We start from the raw sequence: 24,053 nt of genomic DNA on the forward strand, positions 1-24,053 counted from the left end.
ATGTGCACTTGGCCTACTATAAACGATATTTTGCTCCCATAACATGTCCTAAGTGTTTTTCCATAAAACAGACAACACCCATGGCGTAAGAATATGAACAGGACAGAAAAGTCCTGCTTGATCCTTTTTTTTACGATGCCGGTTACATTAAAGAAAAATAAAATAAAAATACTTTGTTGTTTCGTGTTGTGTTGTTCTTTTCTCTTCTATCCAAGTCTGGTTATGCAGAAAAACGTAATGGAAAATCTAAAGTTCTCCTAAGATTATTGGGGATATCCCATAATGTGAAGTAAATCTTAATAAACTGAGGTAAAACACTCAACTTTGACTGATTTACATAACCTGCTTTTGCTGTAGTACCACACACTGCAGCTATTTTCCTGAACAGATGATGGCAGCAGAGGCATCACAGGGGCTTTAGGATTTACGAAAGCAAGAATGAATTCAGGCTATTTACTAAAGTCACTGATGATGAGCAACATTCATTATTTTTGTATTTTGTTGTTTCTGAAATATCTCAAAAAAATGACTGAGTCTTGTCTTTGGCTGGTGCTTCTACAGCCAAAGGTAATTAGATAATTGACTGGTTTCAGTGTTGCAAGTTGGGCTATAGGTCTTGTAGCATTAATGATGTTGCTATGGTAACTCATTCAGTCTACTTTTATTACTGACGAGTGACTGTGGAAGTACAATTACTTAAGTACTGTACTTAAGGACAATTCTGAGATATTTGTACGTTACTTTTGTTTCAATACTTTTCAGATGGAAATGTTGTACTTTTTACTCGACTACATAATGTGAAGAAATTAATTTATTACTTTTCAGATTAAGATTTTTCAATTAAAAAAACATACGATAAACTTGGAAAATCCAACGCATTGTCAAAGATCCCTTCTCCCTTGTCACATTTGATATGTTTATAAGCTGTTAACAGTTCCACCAAAGAGCGATTTCCCCCTCTAAACGTCTCACGTGGTTTCATTTAAATAACTGTTTGAGGTCCAAACAGTTAAATGATCCAATATTTCACAAAAAGCCAAGACGTAACTGAACTTTGGTTTTTATTCTTTCTTGCCCCATTAATCATTTCACGACCCCTCAGATTTATTTTGTGACCATTTGGAGGGGCCCGACCCCTAGGTTGGGAAACACTGTATTAAAATATCAATCTGTATGTAAACTAGCTCCACCGTCAACCAGCGACGACAGCAAAATACTACTTACACATTGATGCATATTAACAGTCTAATAATGTAATACTTTATAATAATATATCAGTCACAGGGGACATTTTTGTGCAGAATGAGTGCTTTTACTTTTGTTACTTAAAATACATTTTGCTGATAATCCCTCTGTACTTTTACTCAAGTAGGGTTTTGAATGCAGGAGTTTTACTTGTAATGGAGTATTTACTGTATATATTAACTTACAGGCATGTTACCTGAATAAAAGATCTGAACATGTCTTCCACCAATGCTGACAAGTGTGAATTAATACAGTGACTCCCAAAGTGGGTTCCTCGGTTTCCCTGGAGTCATTCACAGATTTAACATAGATTTTTATTTATTAGTAAGATCAAGCTGATCTGAATTTCCACCCCCCACCCCCACCAGTACAGTTGTTTCTTTATTATGGGGTGGTAAGACAAAGCAGCCCCTTATTTCACAGACAATGCCTCCCTCTTCTTCCTGTGCTCTACCGCCCCCAGCAGGCGCAGGCCGGGAGTGACACAATCAGCCATAATAGGCAGTAGGAGTGGATGAGCCTGAACCGAACAGTCACTCTGTCTGCACAAGGAACGCTCCTGTCGGAGGTGATACCGCCCTCCTCCTGCCAAACCCCCGCTTCCGACTTGAAACAGGAGCCGGTGTCCGGAGCAGGATGTATCGATCTGTTTGCTTGTAGTGCTTCTCCGGCGGATTCCTCCATGCGCCAGCCCCGGGAATGGATCAGGAATCCGGTGTGGCGTCTGCAGGGAGTTTCATCTCCCTGAATGAACATGAACAGAGGTATTACTCAGGTCTCCGCGGTCTGTGCCAAGCTGACACTTCAGGAAAAGTGTCGTCCAGCAAAGTGGCAGAGCTGTTCAAGGCGTCTCAGCTACCTCCCGAATCCCTGCATAAAGTGAGTGCTGCCCGTATCGCACATCTGCGCCTGCTTGGTCATCACATGTTATCAAGTGTGAAGGGCTGGGAGCTGCGGCTGCTGATCACCAGACCTCAGTGATGTGCAGGGGTCGAAATGATCAGGCTGTGGGCTGCAGTGTATGATCTTTTGATATTTGCTTTGTGGAGTGTCTCCTCTCTCTCACCCCTTCTGTCGCACACAGTAGGGCAGTCCCTCCACTTACTGCATTAGCTGGAAATGTGTCTGCATGTCCCCCTCACTACATTCCTAGCCCACTATTTTGTCTGTTGATCCACTAAAAAAGAAAACATGTATCTTATAGTTGGGTTGAGGCTTTTAGTTGTAAGTGTCACATTAGAGATAGTAATGGCATTTCAATATCCAGGTGTGTGCACTAGTTGTCCACATCATAAATCATTATTTGCTTAGTTAACTTACTGTGAGCAGAAGAATTTCTGATGTCTCAAGGTTTGTATTAAAGTTGCTGTTGGTGTCATACTCGCCTGCTACTAAGAGCAAAATCTTCTCTATTTAAAGGACCCTGAAGTGGTTTTGCATTTTAGCCCATTTACTACAAACCACATATACCTTACATCCCAGCTAATGATTATTTTCATTCTTGATTAAGCTACCGATTATTTTCTCAATTAATCCATTCATCTTTTTGTCTATTAGATGTTGGAAAATAATGAAACATGTCTGCTATAGTTTGCCAGAGTCCACTGTGACACATTCAGGTTGTTTGTTTGTTTTCCGACGCTCTAAAATCATAAGAAATTGAATTTACAGCGATTTAAAGTCCTTACAGTATAGTTGGAACCACAAAATGTTTGATTTAAACAATATTTTGATCGGTTATCAAAATAGTTGGTGATTAATTTTGTGTCTGTCGACTAAATATTTGGCTAATTGTTTCAGCTCTTCAGATAACAATTTTGCAAACCATGCTGCTGTATTTTAGATTTTTGGTTTTCCTGTGGTTCCAGGCAGCCATTGTTTTCTATTCATTTCTGCACAGTATCTAATAAATCTATAGCAGACTCTCGAAACTTGCTTGAGTTGTGTAATCTATCACAGGGAACATTGAAGCGAGACTATGTAACTTTTGAAGGAAGAAATAACACTCTAACGCTTCCAAATGAGAAGTTAAATTCATAAGCAATAAAATGCATCTTTGCTCTGTTCAGTGTTGTTGCTGCTACAGCTTCACTGGTCTGGTATGACCAGTAGTTTATGTTGGCTAATGTTAGCAAACCTTAGCTAAGATATTGCTGTATACATTAATGAGTGAGTTTTTTGACTTCTTAACTTTTCCCCACTTGCTACCTTTACACTATCCTGTATTTGTCACTCACGGCAACAGTAAAGTTACATAGAGTCACTTTGAGTCTGCATTACTTTCTGTTAGTATGAAGTAATGCTGTACAGGCTTATCCAAACTTTTCAAACTGCATTACCACATAATGATAATGTGACTAAATTTGTACAGACTTGATGTTCGCTGTTACACAACTCGTGCAATTTTCAAGTCCGCTAATTGATTTTTATACAGTACAGAAATGAATGGAAACCAATGGCTGCCTGGAGCAAGAGGAAAAATACAACTAAATTATGCAGTATTTGAAAGAAAATCGACAAAAATGTGAAGTACACATAATTTGTAGTTAAGGAGCTAAAACTTGCAAAAACACCAGCATGGTCCTTTAAGTTTGCACCCACTATTTTACCATTGACCCAGTGAAGACTGGGAGTCGAATTCAAACCTGGAAAAAACAACATGTAAGATTAAAACAATTAGATTTTTCTGTACCATCTCATAGATAGAAATATTTCTATCACCTTTCAAATGATTTATTGTCAAGGGATGATACTATACATACTTAACCGTAAATATGTTAGCAGTGGTAGTGCTAAACTGTTTTTCATTGGTTCTAGAGCTCAGTCGTTTTGCTGACCCATGACAGGGACATAAACATATTTTTCCAGCTCAGATGAACACAGCGTGTTGCCGCCTCCATTCACGCCACTTACTGTCCCGTGGGGTCAGCTCCCAGCGATCGCAGCCTATTGTGTCTCTGTGTGGGTGTCAGGAAGTTTGGCATTGAGCTCTGCTTCCTTCCTGTCTGGCCTGGATTGCCGCCACCACACGGGGGTGATTGACACACAGCCTTCTGAGCTGTGTTTGGCCCCGCCGCAGGATGCCTGCTCGATCACTCTTGGACTCAGTGCTGACTTCTGGGTCATTATGTCAAACAGTATCAGATCATACATGGTGTACTTACCCCACAATATATAATGAGAGATAGAAGTTGTGTTTTGATTTGACTTGGTTTTACTGTAAATACACTCTTTGTCAAAACTATTTTCCATCATGTACTGTATGGAGAGGTGTGTTTTGTTAAGTCATGAGTCACCTAGATTGACCAGATTTACAGAGGAAGGATCTTTATGTGTAACCTGTGTTTGCAGCAGATAAGTAGAAAAAGCATGACCCTTCTTCCTGCTGAGCTGTCATTGCTGTCTGTGAAGCCAGTAGTCTCTCAGAGAAAGGGCTCAGCTTCCCACACATTACTCTGCGATTAAATCAATTGTTATGCTGATTTCATGGACTTAAGAGTACAGCAAATGTTTCCCATAACGGTTTATCGTGTGAACATGATAACAGCCAGAGTAGCCATTTGGAGTACACAGTGGAAGGTTAAATGTTTAGTTGGATGCCTCCCCTGTGTGAGCAAATTATTTCATGTAATTTAAGTATGGATTTGAGATTGCATGAATTACCCATTAATGTCTCTGCTTACATTGTCAAGTTAAAGAGGAAGTCTCTGGTGTGTGCTGAATATAGTGACGTGCTGAGTTACACGTAATTATGTGTTGAGAGACATTGCTGTAGAACCTGTCTGGTTGACTAAGGTGTGGCCTTGTTCAAGATGTAACTTTCCGGAACTCATCTCTCCTGGTGTTGTCACATCCAGGTCTGGTCGGGCCACATGTTGCTTGCAAAATAGTTGCTGAAATGCTCAATAGGCACATTGATCTTGGTTTAATCGGCTACATTGTTTGAGAGTTGAGGCTTGACATTGCTGCCTTTTGGTGAAATGTCTCAACAACTATTGGAGGGATTGCCATGACATTTGGTACCAATACTCATGCCCCCCTCAGGATGAATTGTAATAACGTTGGGGATCCCTTTTAAAAAAAGTACTCCACTGATTCATGTTCAGGTGTGTCATGCTAGTATCATCTAATGTAGCCTTGAGCTGCTAGCCTCAAGCAGAGATGAGGAGCAGGCTACAGAGGTCTGACAAGCTCACTTTTTCTAACGCCACACCCCCAGCCCTTTCACCAGGTCAACATTTCAATGTGTCCTGTACTTTGGTTTTTATGACTGAATACTTCCAAAACTAATGGCATTCCCATCAGCCTCAGCTGTACTTTTTGTTTAGTGCTAATTTGCACATTTTAGCATGCTAACATGCTAGACTAAGGCTGAACATGGTATGCATCAGCATGTCAGCATTGTCTCTGTGAGCATGTTAGCATGCTTGTTTTCATACTTCAACAGTGATACTGAATCTGGTAAACACAAAATATGTGCTCTTAGCTTATTTGTTATTTTGCATTACAAATAATTGAATAACAGAAATGTTTTAGTCATAGTTTAAGGTGATCTGCTACAAAGTAAAAAAAAAAAAGGACAAATCTGTTGGTCATGTGTGTCAGATATCCAGCATATTAACATGGCTAATATTCAAATTTTCTCATTCACATTGTCAACAGGGAATATGATTTATTGATGTCCGGAAAGTCGAAAGCTGAAATGGCATTTTTCCATCTTCCTTAAATAACTTTCCCCCTCAGCCCATAGATCTGACCTGCCAGTCTGGTTCCTCAAGGCCTTCACCGGTGTTCCTGAAATAATCTCATCATTAATCTTTCTCTGCTGACCTCTGCTGTCTGCTTAGCCTCTCACTGGCCTGTAGTTATTTTAGATCTCATCTGCCAGTGAAAGCTGTTGAATGAATACAATGCAGGTCAAGCAGAAATAATGTCTCATAAAGGCGATATAAGCCACACACACTCCACCCGCCCCTCGACCTCATTAGACAGTGGACTTTTGGATCTTGCATGTTTATTAAAAAAAAAACGTTTTCATGGTAAACACTGTTAATCCATTGTTGCCACAAGAAGAGCATAAGCTTTTCTCTTTTGTTTGGCTTGTCATCTGTCAGTCACCCCTTCCATGTTGAAACTAAAACAGTCCATTGGACATCCTTGTGTTGTTGAAGTGACTCGGGAAAATCAAGCTGTAGCCATATTGCTTTTTTTATTTAACAATACTATATGTGTTGTTCTCGATATGTCCGGGCCTTTTGTCATAGTTACAATTTGGGGTTGAACTCTAATATAATTGAAATGATTGGGAACACAAGTTCACTGTCAAATTAGAACAAATCTCTTCCACACCACAAACATTGATGAGGAAGTGAGAAAAAATTCCCAGAAAAACTACAGTTCAGAGTTTCTGGTTACAGTTTGAGGGTTATTGAAGCACCAGTTAGACAAGGAAACTGTCCCGCTGCCCCTGAGGACTCAGGATGTCTTTGTGACAACTGTAGTAAATTTAGAGAAAATTCACTTATTTGCTTTCTTTTACAAAACTGGCTGTTTCCCCTTGCTTCCAGGCTTTATGCTAAGGTAAGCTAACGGACTGCTGGCTGTTAGCTTAGCACAAATATTGAACTATTCCTTTAATGTTAGTGTGTCATCTTATATCTAGTTTGTGTAATCTACACTAAAACCAAGGTGTAGAAGCCACACTTTGTGGTTTTACAGGTGGGCTATGAGCTTTAGTGGTGCTGGTAGGTGGATTGTGTTACCTTTTTACTGCCAGGCTAGCTGTTTCCCCCTGTTTCAAGTCTTTATGCAAGGCTAAGCTAATTGTCTGCTGGCAGTAGCTTCATATTTACTGTACATACATGAGAGTGGTATCGATCTTCTCATCTAACACCCAGTAAGGAAGCAAATATGCATATTCTCCAACTTGTCAAACTATTTCTTTATGCATTTTTACCCAATCATCAAGCTGTGTGTGTGTGTGTGTGTGTGTGTGTTTGCTGTTTGTATTCACGGTTGCTTTGTTTCAGTATTGTATTTAAGAGCCATATGTACATTTAATCATAGAGGAGCTTGAATTCATATCAGCAGTTATAAACTCAGTTATAAACAGTCTTACTTTTTTTTTTTTTTCAAAAGAAAAATTCTTTCAGTTATATTTTGGGGAATGTTTCTTTGATTGTCCCACATAATCCTAATCTTCTTTGCTCTCCCAAAGCAGTCATTGTACCTCTAATCAAAAGAGTACTGGATAAACAGATCCCACTGTGCCGCTTAGTTAGCAGAGCCTGTAATTTTGTACTACACATTATCTTGATCACGGTGTAAAATAATCACATACTTAAGCTTACTCTGGTCCTGGCTAGATTAGGTTTCTGAAAAGAGGAAAACACTGTAGGCAATATAAAAGATGAGATTTATCAGGGTAATATATTGTTACAACATGTCCAAAATGATTCTAAACGTTCTGTCTTTTTCAGGTGACCGAGGTGTGTGGAGCAAAGCGTCTGGGCTACTTTGGTACCCCTCAGTTCTATGTGGCCCTGAAGCTGCTCGCGGCCGCCCAGTCTGGTCTGCCCATCCATCTGGAGAGTGTAACAGCCAGTAAGTATGCTGCTCAGAGAGGAGGCGTCTTATGAGAGCAAAAGGGGATCAGGAGATTATCTTAACATGGCAGGATTTGGTCTAATCTGGATGAAAGGGGAGTCGCGTGGAAAGGGCTAAGTGGGTTTGGCCTTATTACAAGAGCACACAATCAGTCACACCCCAACCAAAGAGGAAAATCTGTTTTCTAATTAGCACATGGTAGCTTGATGGATTATTAGAAAAAGCATGTTCAGAGTTTTATAGTCACGGTGTGGTGTGGTTCAGTAGTAGCTCACCTCGGTAGAATAAGACATGTTAAGACGCTCATCCTGATTAATTCCCTCAGTGTAATTCTAGATGTGCCAAAGGTCATCATACAGAAAGCTCCTGATCAGACAAGACAAACAATCTTTTTATACATTAAATACTTTTGTTATTGACTTATTTCCAAGGAGAAGAAAAAAAAGGAAAGGCTGCATAATCGAGAAAGAAAAAATCCCAAACTAACATGGCAAACAAGAATCAAAAATAAGCCTTATTTCTCCCTTTAGATCTACCTCTGCCCAGATTTGTTGGGCTGAAGAATGAACCAGAGATGCGATACTCAACCGTCCCTCCAAGCGTAGACAGTCAGGGGACTCAGTGTGGGACTGCACTTGGCTCCGTCTCCTGGAGTCCAGCAGACAGGAGCGCCTTCAGGCCCCCGGAGGCCAATGTAGAGAAGAAGGTGAGCTTGCAGTGAAAGTTACTCTCTGACATCTTAGATTTAAATAGCTAATTTTGAGTTTGGAAGAGAGTTCAGAATAAAACACAGATCACTATTAAGATGTTTTAGAACAACATTGAGTGGGTGCAATGCTGAGGAAATGCTTAGAGTTGACCAAGAATGGTGCACTGAGCAAAGACATTCCGGTCAGCTTTAATCATTAGAGCTGAAATTCCTTGTTGATGAGAGATTAGAGGAGAATGACAAGCTCCTTCAAGGTACCCGACCGGCCACAAGTATGCAGACACTCATATGCAGAAGGGCATCTCAGAATACAAACCTAATGAAAACTTGATGTGGATCACCCAAACTGGATAACTGAAGAGTCGACAAAATGCAGCCTGTTCTGGCAACACCTGTAACAACTTGCTGATTTTATTTTAATGCTGCATTATACTTAAAGGATAGGTTCACAACTTTTCAAGTCAGTCTTTAAACAATAGGGATGTGCCCATTTGAACATTGAAACAGGTTTTGCTTGCTGTAATCGTTCCTCCTGTTCATACTGGCCGTTAAAAGACTCCTTCCTAATGTGCTTCCAATGTACAGGATGGGGGACGAAATCCACAGTCCTCATTTTGTACAAAAACATATTGTAGTGTTTCCCTGTTGTGCTGCAAGTGGAATGATAGTAACAAAAATGTACTAAAAAGACTAACGTTGGAAGATATCCATTTGATTTGATTAACTCATATTAACTTCAGATTAACCTTGGAATACATTTTTGCACAAAATGAGGACTGTGGATTTTGTCCCTGATCCCTTACATTGAAAGTGCATAAGGAAGGCATATTTTCATGGTCAGTATGAACAGGAGGAACGATTACAGCAAGCAAAACCTGTTTCAATGTTTAAATGGGCACATGACTACTGATTTAAGACAGACTTGAAAAAATGTGAACCTAACCTTTAAACATTGTCATTGTGGCACCCTGGTAGCCTAGGGGTTAAGGCGCCGACCATGAATCATAATGTCCCTGGTTCGAGTTCAGCAGGAGACCTTTGTTTCATGGCATTCCCCATCTCTCTCCCCTTCATTTCCTGTCATCTCTTCATCTCTCTACTGTCCTCTATGTAATTAAAAGATGAGTTTAAAAAAAAACATCGTCATTGGAAATTGTATTAAGAAATCTGTATTAGGATTGTCACAATACCAGAATTTTAAACTTCGATACAATACTTGTATTAAAAAACGATACTCGATTCCTCTTTCGATACCACGGAAAAAAGAAAAACAGTCCTAGGCACACAAAATAGGATATATTTTTTTCAACTTGCACACAGTGCTGGTAGAGAAAAAGTCACTGAACACATTTTTCTTCCCTGTTGTTTCATCTGTGCAGCTTTATGGTTTCGGTACTTTCGATACTGTCGAAGGTATAATTAACAGAGATCGTATCGTTTTAAACACATGGTATCGAAAAAGTATCAAAGTATCAATACTTTTAACAACCTTAGTCTGCATTTATTGTAACCCCCTCAAAACTGGAACATGGACTGAATTAAAAGAGTTGTTCCAGGTCAGTGCTCTACCGCAGTAGTCCTGCTCTTGGGAGACACCAGTCTGCCTGTTCTCAAATAGATACTTCAAGAAGCTAGTGCGCTGTGCCACGAAAGAAACATTATCTCAGGATAGTTACAGGTACATAACAGTTACTTTAGTTCAGGTTACATTTGCCTCCACCCTCACCAGACCTCAATGCAATAGTGCACATTTTGGCATGAGTTCTAACAGGTTGTTCATAACATTATTGTGCCACTGAAAATGTGCATAATCCATTCACTCTGTCATGTTAGTGGGAGAGTTTCCTGCTCTAGGAGTAACTAGGAGTATGTGCATTGCGGCTACTTTCTTTCGTTCTGTGTATGTGAAATAGCAAATATTGTGTCCCTGAAGGAACCTTGGTCCCCACCACGATCACCATGCAGCTCACCACCTCGCTCTCCACTGACCTACTGCAGCTACCCGTACACCAAGCAGAGAAACGGAGCTGACTCACAGATCAGTAAGACAATTTCCACTCTGCAAATACACCTCATATGTTTGTTTTAAAGTCATACTGGTCAGACCAGAGGAATAGAAATGTTGGCTTCAAGTAAGAAACCTATCACCATTGTAGGTTTCAGAGCCTTTGTTTCATGATTTTTATTTAGTTTTTAATACCTCAGTTTTGATTAGTGTTTTTCAGCTTTCAAGTTTCCACTGTTGGTAGAAACAACTCAGCCACTTATTTTTTTAACTCAACTTCACATCTGTTTTCATTACTAAGAAATATACTGTAGTTCAGCATGTTTGGACCATTTTCAGTACATTACACTTGCTTGTGGTCTCTTTGATAAAGCACTTTCCTTGTTGATTACGCAGTGGACTAAAACTGCAAGAAGGGCATGTCTTGCACTACTCATGGTTTTACTGCATCTCTGACACCTGTTTAGTCCTCCAAAATGGGAAGCTCTCTCCTCGCTTTACTCTCTCCTGGTCCTTTGATCTTTTTTGAGGGGTGTAATCGGTAGGAAATCATTGCATGTTAGTCTCAGGTTTCCACTCCACCAAAGCTGTGTTTTTCTCTCCTATCCTTCAGCCTATGAAAGCAAACATTCCTCACGGCTGATCGTTCAGCTAGAGCAGCACTCCTCGCCCAGTAACTACGGAACCAAACCTACTGTGGAGCATCCTGCAATGGCTCGGGTAAAGCCAGATTTCTTATAGCTGTACGGCCATGTTAATGGTTCTTTATAGTTCATTAAGTCTATATTATGATTTATGTTCTGATTTCTTTCTTCCCAGGCTTCCTCGTCAGAGAGGCTGGACCAGCAGGGTGTAGTAGACTATTCTGACGATGACCCCTGGAGGATCACAGAGGAACAGCTGGAGTATTACACTAATCAGTTCAAGAGTCTGCAGCCTGACCTAGGGGCTCTCATCCTGGGTATGGATCCCCCCCCCCCACCACCCTCTAAATTGAAAAATTACTTTTAAAACAAATTTACCACTTTGTGTTTCTTTTATAGGAGCCATTGCAAAGAACTTCTTCACAAAATCTAAGCTCCCAATACCAGAACTTTCCCACATTTGGTAAGTGCTGACTCATAGTGTTGCCTGTCCTTGTTCTGTTCTGGGGTCAGTTGGGTGTCAGTTTTGGTTTATCAGCCAAGCCACCTCAGCATGCCCACTGAGTCAGACAGAGGCCTCATTTTAAAGGTGCAGACCTTTTTACTGTCTTCTCATCCTCAAACTAAAAAGTATATTTTGAGCTGTTTTATCATTTATTTTAACAAAGAGGATGACTGGATAAAAGAAAATTTAATTGGAAAATGTAACATTGTGATCTGCACTAAAATATCAGTTAGTTAATAAGATGTTTCTCACAATCTTAAAGGAATAGTTTGACCTTTTGGGAAATATGCTTATTTGCTTTCTTGCCAAGAGCTATATGAGAAGATCAATACCACTCTCATGTCTGTACGGTAAATATGAAGCTAAAAGCCAGGGGACAGTTAGCTTAACACAAAGACTGGAAACAGGGAGAAACAACTAGCTTGGTTCTGTCCAAATGTAACAAAATCCGCCTACCAGCACAATGTGTCGTTTTTACTCTTCAGTTTCTATATTCTGTTGCCTTTGGACGGAGCCAGGCTAGCTGTTACCCCATGTTTCTAGTCTTTGTGCTAAGCTGCTACTGGTTAGCCTAGCTAACCTGAATATGGAACTTTCCCTTTAAAGTTAGTTAGTTAATTAACATGCTATATGTAGTTTGTTTAATCCATTCAAAAACCAAGGTGTAAAAGCGACATGTTGTGGTTTTACAGGGGGCTGTGAGTTTTAGAGGTGCTGGTAGGGGGATTTTTGTGGACAGAGCCAGGCAAGATTTTATGTTGACACCGTATTTATTAAACAATTTCAAGATGTTTCTATGCTATATGATAATACAGCATCGTGTTAAAGAGGCTAAAAATAGTGGTAGCACTTTATTTTACTGAAATAATTTGCTAGTTATTTCCTATAAGGTTTCCGAAAAGAACTATGTAATTTGGCACAAACTATAACGAAAATACAAACTGTGTTCAATTGTACTTTTCCAATTAGCAATATTAAATAAATTAGCAATAAATTGCTAGCTTAACTAGAGAGTCTTTTAGTCAGTGCACAGCAGATCCGCTGAACATGGAAATTATTGTGAACAATGTAACATTTGTCTATGAATTACTAATGAACATCTACTTTCTTTCAAGGAAATTTCTATTTTTCCTCAAATGAGTATCATGTAGTTAAAAACTATCGTATCGTATTAGTGATAACCTAAATTTAATAATCATGATTATTGTTTGAGACATAATTCTACAACTTCACTCTTTGCAGATGTTTCATTTTTTCAACTTTTTTTTTTTTTTTTTTTTTTTTACAAGGGAGTTGAGTGATGTGGATAGAGATGGAGCTCTCACTTTCTCCGAGTTCTGCACAGCCTTTCACTTGATTGTGGCACGCAAAAACGGTTACCCTCTCCCAGAGAGCCTTCCTCCAACCCTGCGGCCAGGGTTCATGCAGCAGGAAGAGGACATACCGGATACTCCTGAAGTAAGGGAAAACAGCCATGAATCTGTTATATGAAACATGTCTTTGTCTTTGCTTTAGTTTGCTGGTTACTCTTATTTTAGAATTAAACCCTTTAAACTGTGCTTTTTTTGCAGAGTGCAGAGGCTCTTATTGTCTTTGAGGACGCTGAATTGAGGCCTAGTCAGATGGTAAACCAAATCCTCAGATACTCTAATGCCAGTTTAAAAAAAAAAGTTCATGTGGAGTCCCTCTTTGGCAGTCGAAAGTAACTAAGTACATTTGCTCAAGTACAATTTTAAGTACTTGTACTTTACTTGAGTATTTCCATTTTCTCCTACTTTATACTTCTACTCCACTACATTTTAGAGGCAAATATTGTTCTTTTACTCCACTACATTTATTTGATAACTAAACTTACTGGTTACTTTGCAGATTCAGATTAATAATACAAAATATAATCAACAAATAAATCCATTGTTACAGGTTAAGATAAGACTTTACTGATCCCGGGGGGGTCACAAGCTATCCAGCAGGATCGAAAGTAATTAAAATGAGCTCCACCTTCCCCAGCTTTAACATTACAGTGATGAACACATTAATGCATCAATGATTATAGTCCAGTAATCTAATGTACATTACTCTGAAATGGGCCGTGCTGCATGACGAGTACTTTTGGTACTTTAAGTAAAGTTTGATGCTAATACTTTTGTACTTTTACTTAAGTATAATTTTGAATGCAGGACTTTTACTTGTAACAGAGTATTTCTACACTGTGGTATTGCTACTTTTACTTAAGTAGAAGATCTGAGTACTTCCTCCACCACTAGTCTTTGGTGCCTGTAGGGGGCACTAACAAGCTGAACATGAGGCTGCTCCAAGTTCTTCCAAGAGTATCCCCATCAACATGTTGAGCTTAGAGCATAAGCCTGTACTTTCTAAAATGCACTACACACTTGACATTATTTCAGTCTTTGCTGGCAGCAATGTTGTATTGAAGAAATTAGGTTGTCTCAGTCAGTGTCTTCTTTTAAGTCGGAAAGCATATCTTGATTTTACCTGAGTTGTCTGTTTATTGTATTGTTTTTATGCATTTTATATTTTATCATTCACTGTGGTATTTTATTTCTCTCTTTGTGAAGCACTTTGTACTTTGTTTTGATAAGTGTTCTATAAATAAAGTTTTATTATTATTATTATTTATTATTGTTGTTGTTGTTCTAAATGTCGCAGAGCATTCTTTTTGCTTATTTTATTTATTTATTTTTTTTAGGATCGGAGCATTATAGAGAGTCTCCATCCAAGCCTGACCACAACAAAACAAGATTTGAAAGAGGAGTTACGTAAACAAGGTAAAATGAGATGCACCATTTTCCAGTTTGTTTATTTAAGCAATTCATCCAAAAATACTGAAAAACATTACATTCTAAAATCAGATGTAAGGCACATGCACTTCCTCTGAGTTAACTGGGTGTTACACACAAAATATGAACTGGGATAGTAGCAAAAGCTTTAAAAAACATCTTTAAATATTCTTTTCTACTTTTTTTTTTATTTTGAAACTACAAATCTGAATATGTCAGGAAAGCAACATATTCATAAAATGATTTGTGATTTTGGAGTGCTGCCATCCCAGATTATACTATATTAGTAAGTATTAGAATTTGATACAAGTATTTTAAAACAACATACTGTAGCATCTTTCTTCATGTATATTGTATTGTATATTCTGAAGCAGTCGAGTCTTCGTGCACCTTGTCCTACTGCTGATGCCTTTATCCCTGTGTCTACAGATGTAGGTGTGAAGAGGGTGACAACATCTCGAGAGAAAAAGACTCTACAACTCGGTGCTTTTCCTGAGAGGCCAGGTGATACTAAAACTCCTTTTAACGTGGGAAAATGACAGTGAATACTTTGTTCCTGTACATGCACACATCATGTACCACAGTGCACCCTCAGTGCTTTAACAAACAAGACCAAATGGGCCTTTATTCATTTAATGTGTCCTTCCTCACAGAGCCGCCTCAGGACCTGGACCCACAGCTGAGGACAAAAACTAGGCCGAGGTGAAAATTACAGAAATGGATTACAAGTCTTCTGAACTCCGGCATTGCTCACTAACCTCATTATACTCTTTGTTTTTCCGGTGACCTCACCTCCAGGTCCTACTCCAGCACTTCTTTTGAAGATGCGATGAAGAAAGCAGAAGAGCCTCCCACCCCTCCACCTCGACCCCAAAAAACCCACTCCAGAGCCTCCTCTCTGGACCTCAACAAGCTCTTCCAGCAGGGCGCTCCAGGTACGATTCACACCTTAGGACGCTTCCTGTCTTCACTCAGCTCCTCTCACAATATTAGTTTTCTACCACACACTCACTCACACTGCCTGGAGCTACGGTGCATTTTGCAACCGAATCATTGTTTTTTGTTTATGACAGTTCTCCTTTCATGGAGAACAAAAGCAGAAGTGGAGATAGGTAGGTTTTATTGTTCAGTCGGAGAGGTGAGAGGCTCACAAGAGTGCAATTCAGTGTCTGATTCTGAAAATATGGGTGGTTTATTTCTGTTTAAAGAGTGAAATGTGACTCCTGAGAGCAAAATATAGCCACACTAGTTTATATCTTGGTGATATTTTGTCTGGATTTTAGGGGTAAAAAGTGGATGGTTGCCACCGCCTCCGGCCCTCCCACCTAGACCATCAACTTCACAGGTAAGCATGGTTTGACATGCTCTTATATCACGTGAACAAAGCCTTTGTTGTTCCTCTGAACTCCAACTGTACAAATTTCTCATAAATTAATCATGAAAGAAAGCTTTGGTTAATCAGTACCTATCATCTCTTTTGTCAGGTGTCTCATTTTATCAACGTTTCAGAGACAACTCCCCAGAAAAAAGTGCAGCAGCCAAACTTTGCTGACTTCAGTCACTTTAGAGAAGAGGTGAGCATAAAATCAGATTTTCTGATTTGATTTGTCTTGGTTGGAGTTTGCAAATGTAGCAAGCAGCAACACAAATTGACTGCAAAACTGGGGGAAAACAAGCAGGCAAACTCAAAACTCCATCCCAGATTGTCAGCGTTTTCCACTCCCCAATTTTCCGCCTTCCATGTCATGTTTGTCAAATATACGAGCCTCTATTTCAAGACACAAATGAACTCAAAGGTTATGACAGCGGTGTACATCAAACTGCAAGCGAGCGAATCCATCAAGGATTTATTTATGACTGAGGTGACGTGTCGCTCATTTAGTCTCAACCTTTTCAACCCCATTCTCTTTGTCCTTCATTTGTCTTTCCTGACGCTTTTTATTATTTCATTTGAGTATATACTTGTATCCTATTACACAACACAACAATCCAGTGCATGTTTAATATTCATGACAAAACACATCATTCTCACACAGAAAATAGCCATAGAAAGTTGGAAGGAGGGACATTTAAAGCCAAAATGAAAATGTGTAAAATTTATAAAATGTTTGCCTTATATGATATGATCCAGCATTTAGGTGGTCAATGTCTACTCTTGGTTAAAACACACCAACTTATTAAATGTCATTTTACTGTCTCAAGCTGTTCTTTATAGTGTTTTATCAGATTTACTCAGTCATAGGCAAGATAAATTAAATAGATGCTAATTACCGCACCACATTTGGGAGTCTACGGATGTGCAGATTAATATGAAAAATACTTTTTTCAAACCTCCAATTTCTGAAATTAGCTGTATGCACAACAAACATAATACACAAAATGTGCAGATGCTCAACTTTTGTATTATTTGGACTCAAGTTTAGGCGTTTCCTGGTGATTCCTGGTAAAAGCTATGTTTATACAAAGCTCTTCTTTGTATTTTTTTGACCATGCTTCTGGGAGACAGCCTGAAGGGTTTCTATCTTTATGGCATCCACCTGACTCCTATTTGACAAATCAGATGTAGTTTTAAGGTCAAAGGGCACTGCAGCTCCTAATTTTATTCAAACAGACTGGCTCAATCCTTCCTCTTCTATCCTGGATGTCATATGATCCCTCAAATCCGTCCCCCATTACTGAGTTAGACTTTATTAGGCTGTCTTTTTAATCACTCATGGTTTGTATTTCTTGAATCCAGTAGACATGCCCTCTCATTACTCTCTCTGCTCTTGTATCTTTAACTCCTCCTCTCCTTCACTGTTGCCTGTGCAGTATCACCATTCCTCTGTCTTCCCACAGGATATTTTACTTAGTCTTAATTAAAACCAAGAAGACTGGACGATCCTAAAATACAAGATATTTATACATACGGGGTATGTATAAATACCCTGTATTTTTTACTTAGTAAGAGGAACTGAAACTCATACGAGCCCAAACCCCTCAGAGAGACATAAGTGAACTATAGGGGTAGTTAAAAATAGCTTCCTTAACATAAAACATGTCTATCTTGAGTTACGGGTGAATATTTGATACCTGCTTTTGCAGGGAGACCTTGGGAGTTGTTCAATTTGCAGTTATGGTGAATGGAAAAACAGCTTAACATCTGCTGTCATATACTGTTCATTCTTTGTTCTGTTAAAGAAAAGGGCAAAGAAGTAACTTGCGTGTGACTTGTTAAGTTAAACCCATTTCACTTCATGTCACTTTACTTGACTTTATTTAACTTCACTTCACTAACCTTAACTTCACCTCACTTGACTTCACTAAAATTCACTTAATTTAACTTCACTTTTACTTTATTTTATTTTACTTCACTTCTCTTTGCTTCACTTACAGCCACTTAACTTCACTTTTCTTCACTTAATTTCACTGTAACTCCCTTCACTCCACCTCTACCTTCTCTTTGCTTCACCTTACATTACTTTACTTCGCCTCTCTTCACTTTATCACTTAATTTCACTTTGCTTCACGATTTTTCTTTGCTTCACCTTACTTTACTTACCTTCACTTTACTTCACCTACCTTCACTTAACTTATCTATTCGCTTCACTTAATTTCACTTCACTTTTTCCAACAACAAACTTTTCCAGGGACCACAGCAGGGTCAGTAAGAAGAAACTACAGTGCAGTCGATGAGACACTGGGCAGGCAGCCAGAAGTGATGCTACTGCAGCCATGACCTAAATGCCACATCTTTGTATTTTTTTTCCAAAGCACAGCAGAGCTAAATATACATATCTGTCAGCGCAACTACCATCCACACTCACCAAGGCTCATCGTCTCCTCCAGCGAGTAGAGAAATTTGCTAGACAGGGTCAAAGTCATCTCTCCTCTCTTGTTCCTATTGTTTTTCGCTTGCTTCACTCAAAAGCTCCCTGTGGTGCCAACACCACCACAGGGAGCTTTAGTATCTATAATTTTACTTCACCTGGTTTGAATATTCTTTTTGCTGGTTTGCTCTTATTTAAGAGTTAAATAAGGCCAGTTGTAAAGATCCTGTCCTCAAAAGGTTTATGTGACAATGACTGTACTGGAGTGAAACAGCCGTGACTTATGGCTGATGTGACCACACATGTTGCTGATGGAGCTCCTGTGGTTTATTGCCACTGTAGCAACTACTACAGTACTTTTAAATGTTTCCATGCTGTGGTTGTGTTTCACATCTAATGGTGCAGTGAATCTCAGGGTCATTTATTTGTTTCTGCTTGCATGTCAGTTGCGTTGCTCAGCAAAATAGATTTTTGGGTTTCTTGGGTACAATTTACAGCAGCAGCATTAGCCTGTTTAAACCATCAGGAAAGCCCAGGCATTTCAACTGCCACCGCAATGCAGACAGCAGCCCATAGAAATTAGTGGATCAAATTCACTAAATCCAACATTAACAGATGGTAAATGATGTAGTGCAGAAAAAGTAGAGAAGGTGCTGCCTAGTATGAAATTCCTTCAACTTTCACAACAACAAATCTTGCAGTCTTGCTATGAGCTAAAATTTAAGAAATTGACCTTCACGTGTAGGCCCTATTTTCACACTCTTGCACTATTAACCTCTCTGCTGAATGAAAGGAGGTGGTGATACTTTTATACATTAGGTCTAGAAAAGAATAATGGCTGAAATGCAGCAGGGAGATGCAATAAAGGCAAGCTAATCCATCATGGCTGCCCCTGAGCAGGCAGGAAGCGATGGCTGGAGAGCACTAGATCGTGGTGCCTGAAGGGAAGGTGCTGATTTATCCACGGTCAGGGCGGACACATTTCATCCTGCCTCTTAAGCAGCTCCTTCATTTTATTTCACCTCATCGTGACATCAACACTCTTACGTCGGCCGTCAGTAGGAAGAGATGTTTTATAGTATTGCTTATGTGGCCAGTGTCCCAGCAAGTTGTTTTGAGTAATTTAATTCTACTCATGCTTTTGTCTGTGTTGCAGGAAGAGAGCAGTGTGAAACCTGAAGAAAAGGGTCCATGCTCTAGATTTGGTCCAAGTACAGAAGACTCGACAAATGCTTCAAAACAGGTCGGAACCGCTAACATAGACATGTGAGAGCCATGCTGATATTATTTTATGTGTCTATGTCTCTGTTGGGGTGAGGAGGCTCTCACCTCCTCACCCCAAGGCTTTCTGAAACTTTCCTTCACAGGACGTGATTGGAGTTTCTCATAGTCAGGCACCACAGAAGCCAGTCCGCAGGAAATACCACACAGAGAGCCAGAACCTGGAGCCCGTACCTCCACCTGCCATGCCATTTCCTCCCCCCACCAAACCTGCTCAAAAGTTAGTTAAACATTTCGCTCTTCAATCCTGAATGGATCAAATGACTATGTGTAATGTGAAAGGATCGCTCCTAGCAAAGAATCATCACTCCTCTCTGCAGTTCCCCTCCGCTCTGTGAAGCTTTTTAGCTTCTTTTAACTCGTTGTTTTGGTTTTACAGCTCGCGACTTTAATATTTAGTTTCACTCTCCCCACTCACATCAGCATAAACATCAGACTAAAGAGACACATCTTTCCCTCAGAAGATGGTAGAGAGCAAAGCAGACCTAAAAGGAGAGTGAATATTAGACTTACATTCATCAGGTGGGAAGAAACACGACTCTAAATGAATGCTAATGTTGCGTCGTGTCTGCTTGGTGTGTGAATAAGCCTCTGTTTGCTAGCACGTTAACCATATCAACTTTATTAGGTGATATGTGTCAGTGTTGTGATCACAGCTTGTTGCGCTGCCCACCAGTGGCTAAAAAAATCAATTAATGCAGGTTTAAGAACTTCTTAAATGTACCTACAGTACTGTAAGGTGATGGTTAACCCCTTAAAGCTATCCAGAAAGGGGAATTCAACAGACATTAAGGCACACCCTAACCCACCGTAATGACTCTAGCATATGTGCTCCTGTCTCCTTATTGACCAGACAGCTCATTGAAACTGTCTGTCAGTGCAGTAGACGGTGACCATCAAGAACAGTAGTGACTGCTAGCAATGGCTGGTTGATTGATGTAAAACCCCCGTGCTTTGTTCTGATCATTTTGGTGTCCACCGTCTTTGAGTGCAGCAACCCATTGTTTCAGAGTTTGTTCACTTTAACTCAATGCATTTAATCCCATCTCCAAACACAGTGTTTAGACCCAAATATGACTGAAAGAATTGGCGGTAGCTCAGGAATCTGTTTATTCATACATTCCCTTAAGTTGTGCTCTGAACAAGGTCAGTTATGTTATACTATTTTATTTAAAACCTGATGATAAAAGTGGATAAAATTCTCTCTCAGGCTGCTGTCCAAACAGAAGAGGGAGATCCAGACAGCAATCCGTAAAAACAAGGAAACCAACGCAGTGTTGACACGCCTTAATAGCGAGCTCCAACAGCAACTCAAGGTCAGCCCATCTTCTATTTCTTAGAGCACACTTGTAGATGTTGATTCAACCATACCAGTCCATATACAGTGTTCTGCTGAAGGAGTGTGTGTTTTTTTCTGTGAATTGGGTGTGGACTACATGGCTGGCCACAGTGACTTTCTGACATTCCCTGCCCTTCGACAAGGCCTTTATACACTACATTTTCACCACAAGCATGAGAGCGTGGGAGTGTTCATGTTAACACTGTTTCGAAAGTTTTCGTTTGTGTGTCAGAAGTTGAATTCAACACATTCTCAAATGAGTGCAACAACAAATGCTCCCGCTGGTCTAACTTGCTGTAAAAGCTCCAGGCTCAACTGTCTGCTCCCCTACCCATCACTCATAGCTGAACTAATGGCACAGACTTGGCTGTTTGCATTGGGGATCTGCCTGTGGCACACGCACTCACATTTGGAACACATGCTGCATGCCTGTCATTCTCCTCGTAAATGATCCAGTAGCGAAACCTTCACGCTCACATGCAGCACTTTTATAGCTTTAATGAAACAGAGACTAAAGAATAAAAAAGTAAAAATCAAGCAATACACATCCAATTTCAGGTCATTCTCAAAAATCATTCCAAGTCCAAATAGGCAGTTTGGTTTTAAGCTAAGTTTTAAGTTTATATAATAGCATTCTTCTTCCATGAGTCCTTGGTAATCTAGGATGTCATTTATTCACTCTAATTCTGCCAGTTCCTCAAAGCATCTGTGGAATTTTGCAGAGAAAGGCATATGTGTCTTTATATAGACTCAGGCCTTGTTGAAATACCAAACAGCCATTGGCATTCACAACTGTCTTCTTCAAAATAGAGCCTGGGCTGCTCAGGCATCCAACTACAACAGGGTGTGTGAGGAAAGACAGGAGGCTGGATGGAAAGGAATAGACTTTTCCCCCTAAAGTTGCAGTAACATTTGAAATGAAGACACGTGCGTAGTAAAAGTTCGAGAAAGCTGTTCATTCTGTCCACCCCAGCATCCACCTCTGAATCTATGTTCCCTTAAGAGGGAAGTTAGTATGGTCACTCCCCACTCCCTGTTGTGCAGTAGTGCTTTCTTGTAGGGAGTGACAAGGTCAAAGCCTCAACGCCAAATATCAATGCTGTACATAGTCGGCATTCTCACTATGATCCATTCCATGTGAGTTGGCTGATTGAATTGACCTTGTGGCCTTTGCTCAGTTAGCTCTTCCACTGGTAAAACTGAGAGAATCTGGGGATCATTGTATGCTGTTCATTCTGTCCAACAGTTTCATGTTTTGGAGTGTGATGAACATTAGTGGCCACTTTAGGGGATTAATCTTGTTAAAGAGTTAAAGACCATCATTACCACCTCAGACAAGCAGTCAACTTGAGTTTGCCGCTGCACTCACATGGGGGGTTAGTATGGTCACTCCCCACTCCCTGTTGTGCTGCGCTTTCATGTGGGGAGTGACAAGGTCAGGCCCTAGATGCCAAATATCAACGCTGTACATATTCTACATTCATATAATCCATTCCACATGAATTGGCCTTGTGGCCTTTCCTCTAGTGCCACCCTCAGGACAATTTTTACATTTTAGCCCTATTATTGGTCAAACGCAGAGACTAGGATTCTTTGTATGCTGTTCACCCTGTCCAACATTTTCATATTTGGGGGTGTAATGAACATTAGGGGCCATTTTAGGGGATCCATCTTGTTCTAGACTATCATTACCATGGCAAATAAAGCAAGTCATGTAAGAGTTGCGTCTCTTGTTCAGAGTGCAGTGATCAAAGGTCATGTTTTGTTTTTGTTTTTTGGTTGGCTGCAGGTGGTTCACCAGGAGAGGGTCACTTTGGAGTCCCAGCTGGAGCTCCTGCGGCCTCTGGCCTCGACGTGACTGAGTCTGAAGTCTGGTGGTTAGAGTCACCGAAATACATCTCTATCAAACATACCACAGAAAGTTGCTGTCTTAGGTCATGAATACATAATAAATGTAAAAGGGTTGACGATGGAGACAAACAGGGATGTGACTCTTGGATTTATTTGATGAACAACTCCTGTCCCACATCCAAATGTTACTCTTTATCACTTTTACTGATGTTTTGCAGGATTAAACCATGCATTTTTTTAATCACTGTATGATAGGCACATGTAAAATATCATGTTACTCATTGTGTTATTCTAACTTATTTTTCTCTTTTGATTTCCTGTTAGTTTCTCCCATGAATCTTACCTTGCTTACAACACATGTAACAGTTTGTGCACATATTGGTATGACTCAGATACATGTTTATCTGTGTCAATGATGGGAACTAAAGTACTCTGTTTTTGTCAGTCTGTGTATACAGTACATTTCATGTGTATCCACATGTGGTCTAAAGCAAGTGATGGTGCTACAGATTGGTTTCCAAATCTGATTATTTTTTTGCAAGGTTGTACTTAATGTTTGAAAAAGCCACATTAGGTATGAGTTGGATTTGATTTATTTACAGATTTCCAGCCTGCACACAAGATTTGATTGTCTGTTGTCACACTGTAGCACTGGCACATGAGGCTATTAGGACACTGAAGAATGCTGACACTGGATTTGTATGAAATTGGGACAGTTTACTTGAAACTTTGCTCCATCTTTAAGCACTGTCTGACTGTTGATATTGAATCCCCTTATGGTTATTATCATATGAAGAGTTATTTCTGCACTGCATCCATACGGTCACAAGGATTTTACTGATGTTCAAGTTTGTAAAAAAATATTTTCAGAACCATTAAAAACCAAACCAGTGTTAACGGTCAAGAAAAGAAAAGAAATGAGCACACTATTCCTCTAATGTTTATTTTGCAGGATAGATTTCAAAACAGCTAATATCTGTACAAGGAGGTGTGGTTTTGATTTTATCTATGCAAAGATGTGGTGCTGCTTAAACCTGCTTTAGACCATTTTTTCCCCCACACATCCTGATTGTTCATGATGGTAAATGAAGTGGTTGAAATACATGATGGCATGCTTGATACTGCATGTTTGCTAGAATGATGTGAGCATTGGACTGTAAATTCAACTTAAATCATGCACAACTGAGCTCTGGCCTGAAGACAATAATCAAACTAATCAATAAAGTTGTCTATTTTTCATTGCTTGTAATTATTTCATTAT

The 24,053-nt window shown here is 39.7% G+C and overlaps 1 protein-coding gene across 3 annotated transcripts; it reads left to right on the forward strand.

Annotated features, from left to right (window-relative positions):
- Positions 1-1,366: 1,366 nt before the first annotated feature.
- Positions 1,367-24,031, forward strand: reps2 (RALBP1 associated Eps domain containing 2). 3 transcript variants are annotated; one of them, XM_044198672.1, is made up of 19 exons: positions 1,374-2,124; positions 7,725-7,848; positions 8,382-8,557; positions 10,494-10,602; positions 11,179-11,285; positions 11,385-11,526; positions 11,609-11,672; positions 13,004-13,172; positions 13,286-13,339; positions 14,422-14,500; positions 14,942-15,016; positions 15,166-15,214; positions 15,311-15,447; positions 15,796-15,857; positions 15,997-16,086; positions 19,478-19,564; positions 19,689-19,822; positions 20,813-20,918; positions 22,731-24,031. In XM_044198672.1, the coding sequence occupies exons 1-19, from the start codon at positions 1,945-1,947 to the stop codon at positions 22,797-22,799; spliced, it is 2,013 nt and encodes a 670-aa protein (XP_044054607.1). In that variant the 5' UTR covers positions 1,374-1,944; the 3' UTR covers positions 22,800-24,031. The 3 variants fall into 3 exon arrangements, with proteins under 3 accessions (XP_044054609.1, XP_044054608.1, XP_044054607.1); XM_044198674.1 differs by lacking the exon at positions 19,689-19,822 and having other exon boundaries at positions 1,367-2,124; positions 19,478-19,587; XM_044198673.1 differs by lacking the exon at positions 13,286-13,339 and having other exon boundaries at positions 1,372-2,124.
- Positions 24,032-24,053: the final 22 nt, after the last annotated feature.

The sequence above is a fragment of the Siniperca chuatsi genome, linkage group LG6, assembly GCF_020085105.1.
Source record: "Siniperca chuatsi isolate FFG_IHB_CAS linkage group LG6, ASM2008510v1, whole genome shotgun sequence".
NCBI classification, from domain to species: domain Eukaryota; kingdom Metazoa; phylum Chordata; class Actinopteri; order Centrarchiformes; family Sinipercidae; genus Siniperca; species Siniperca chuatsi.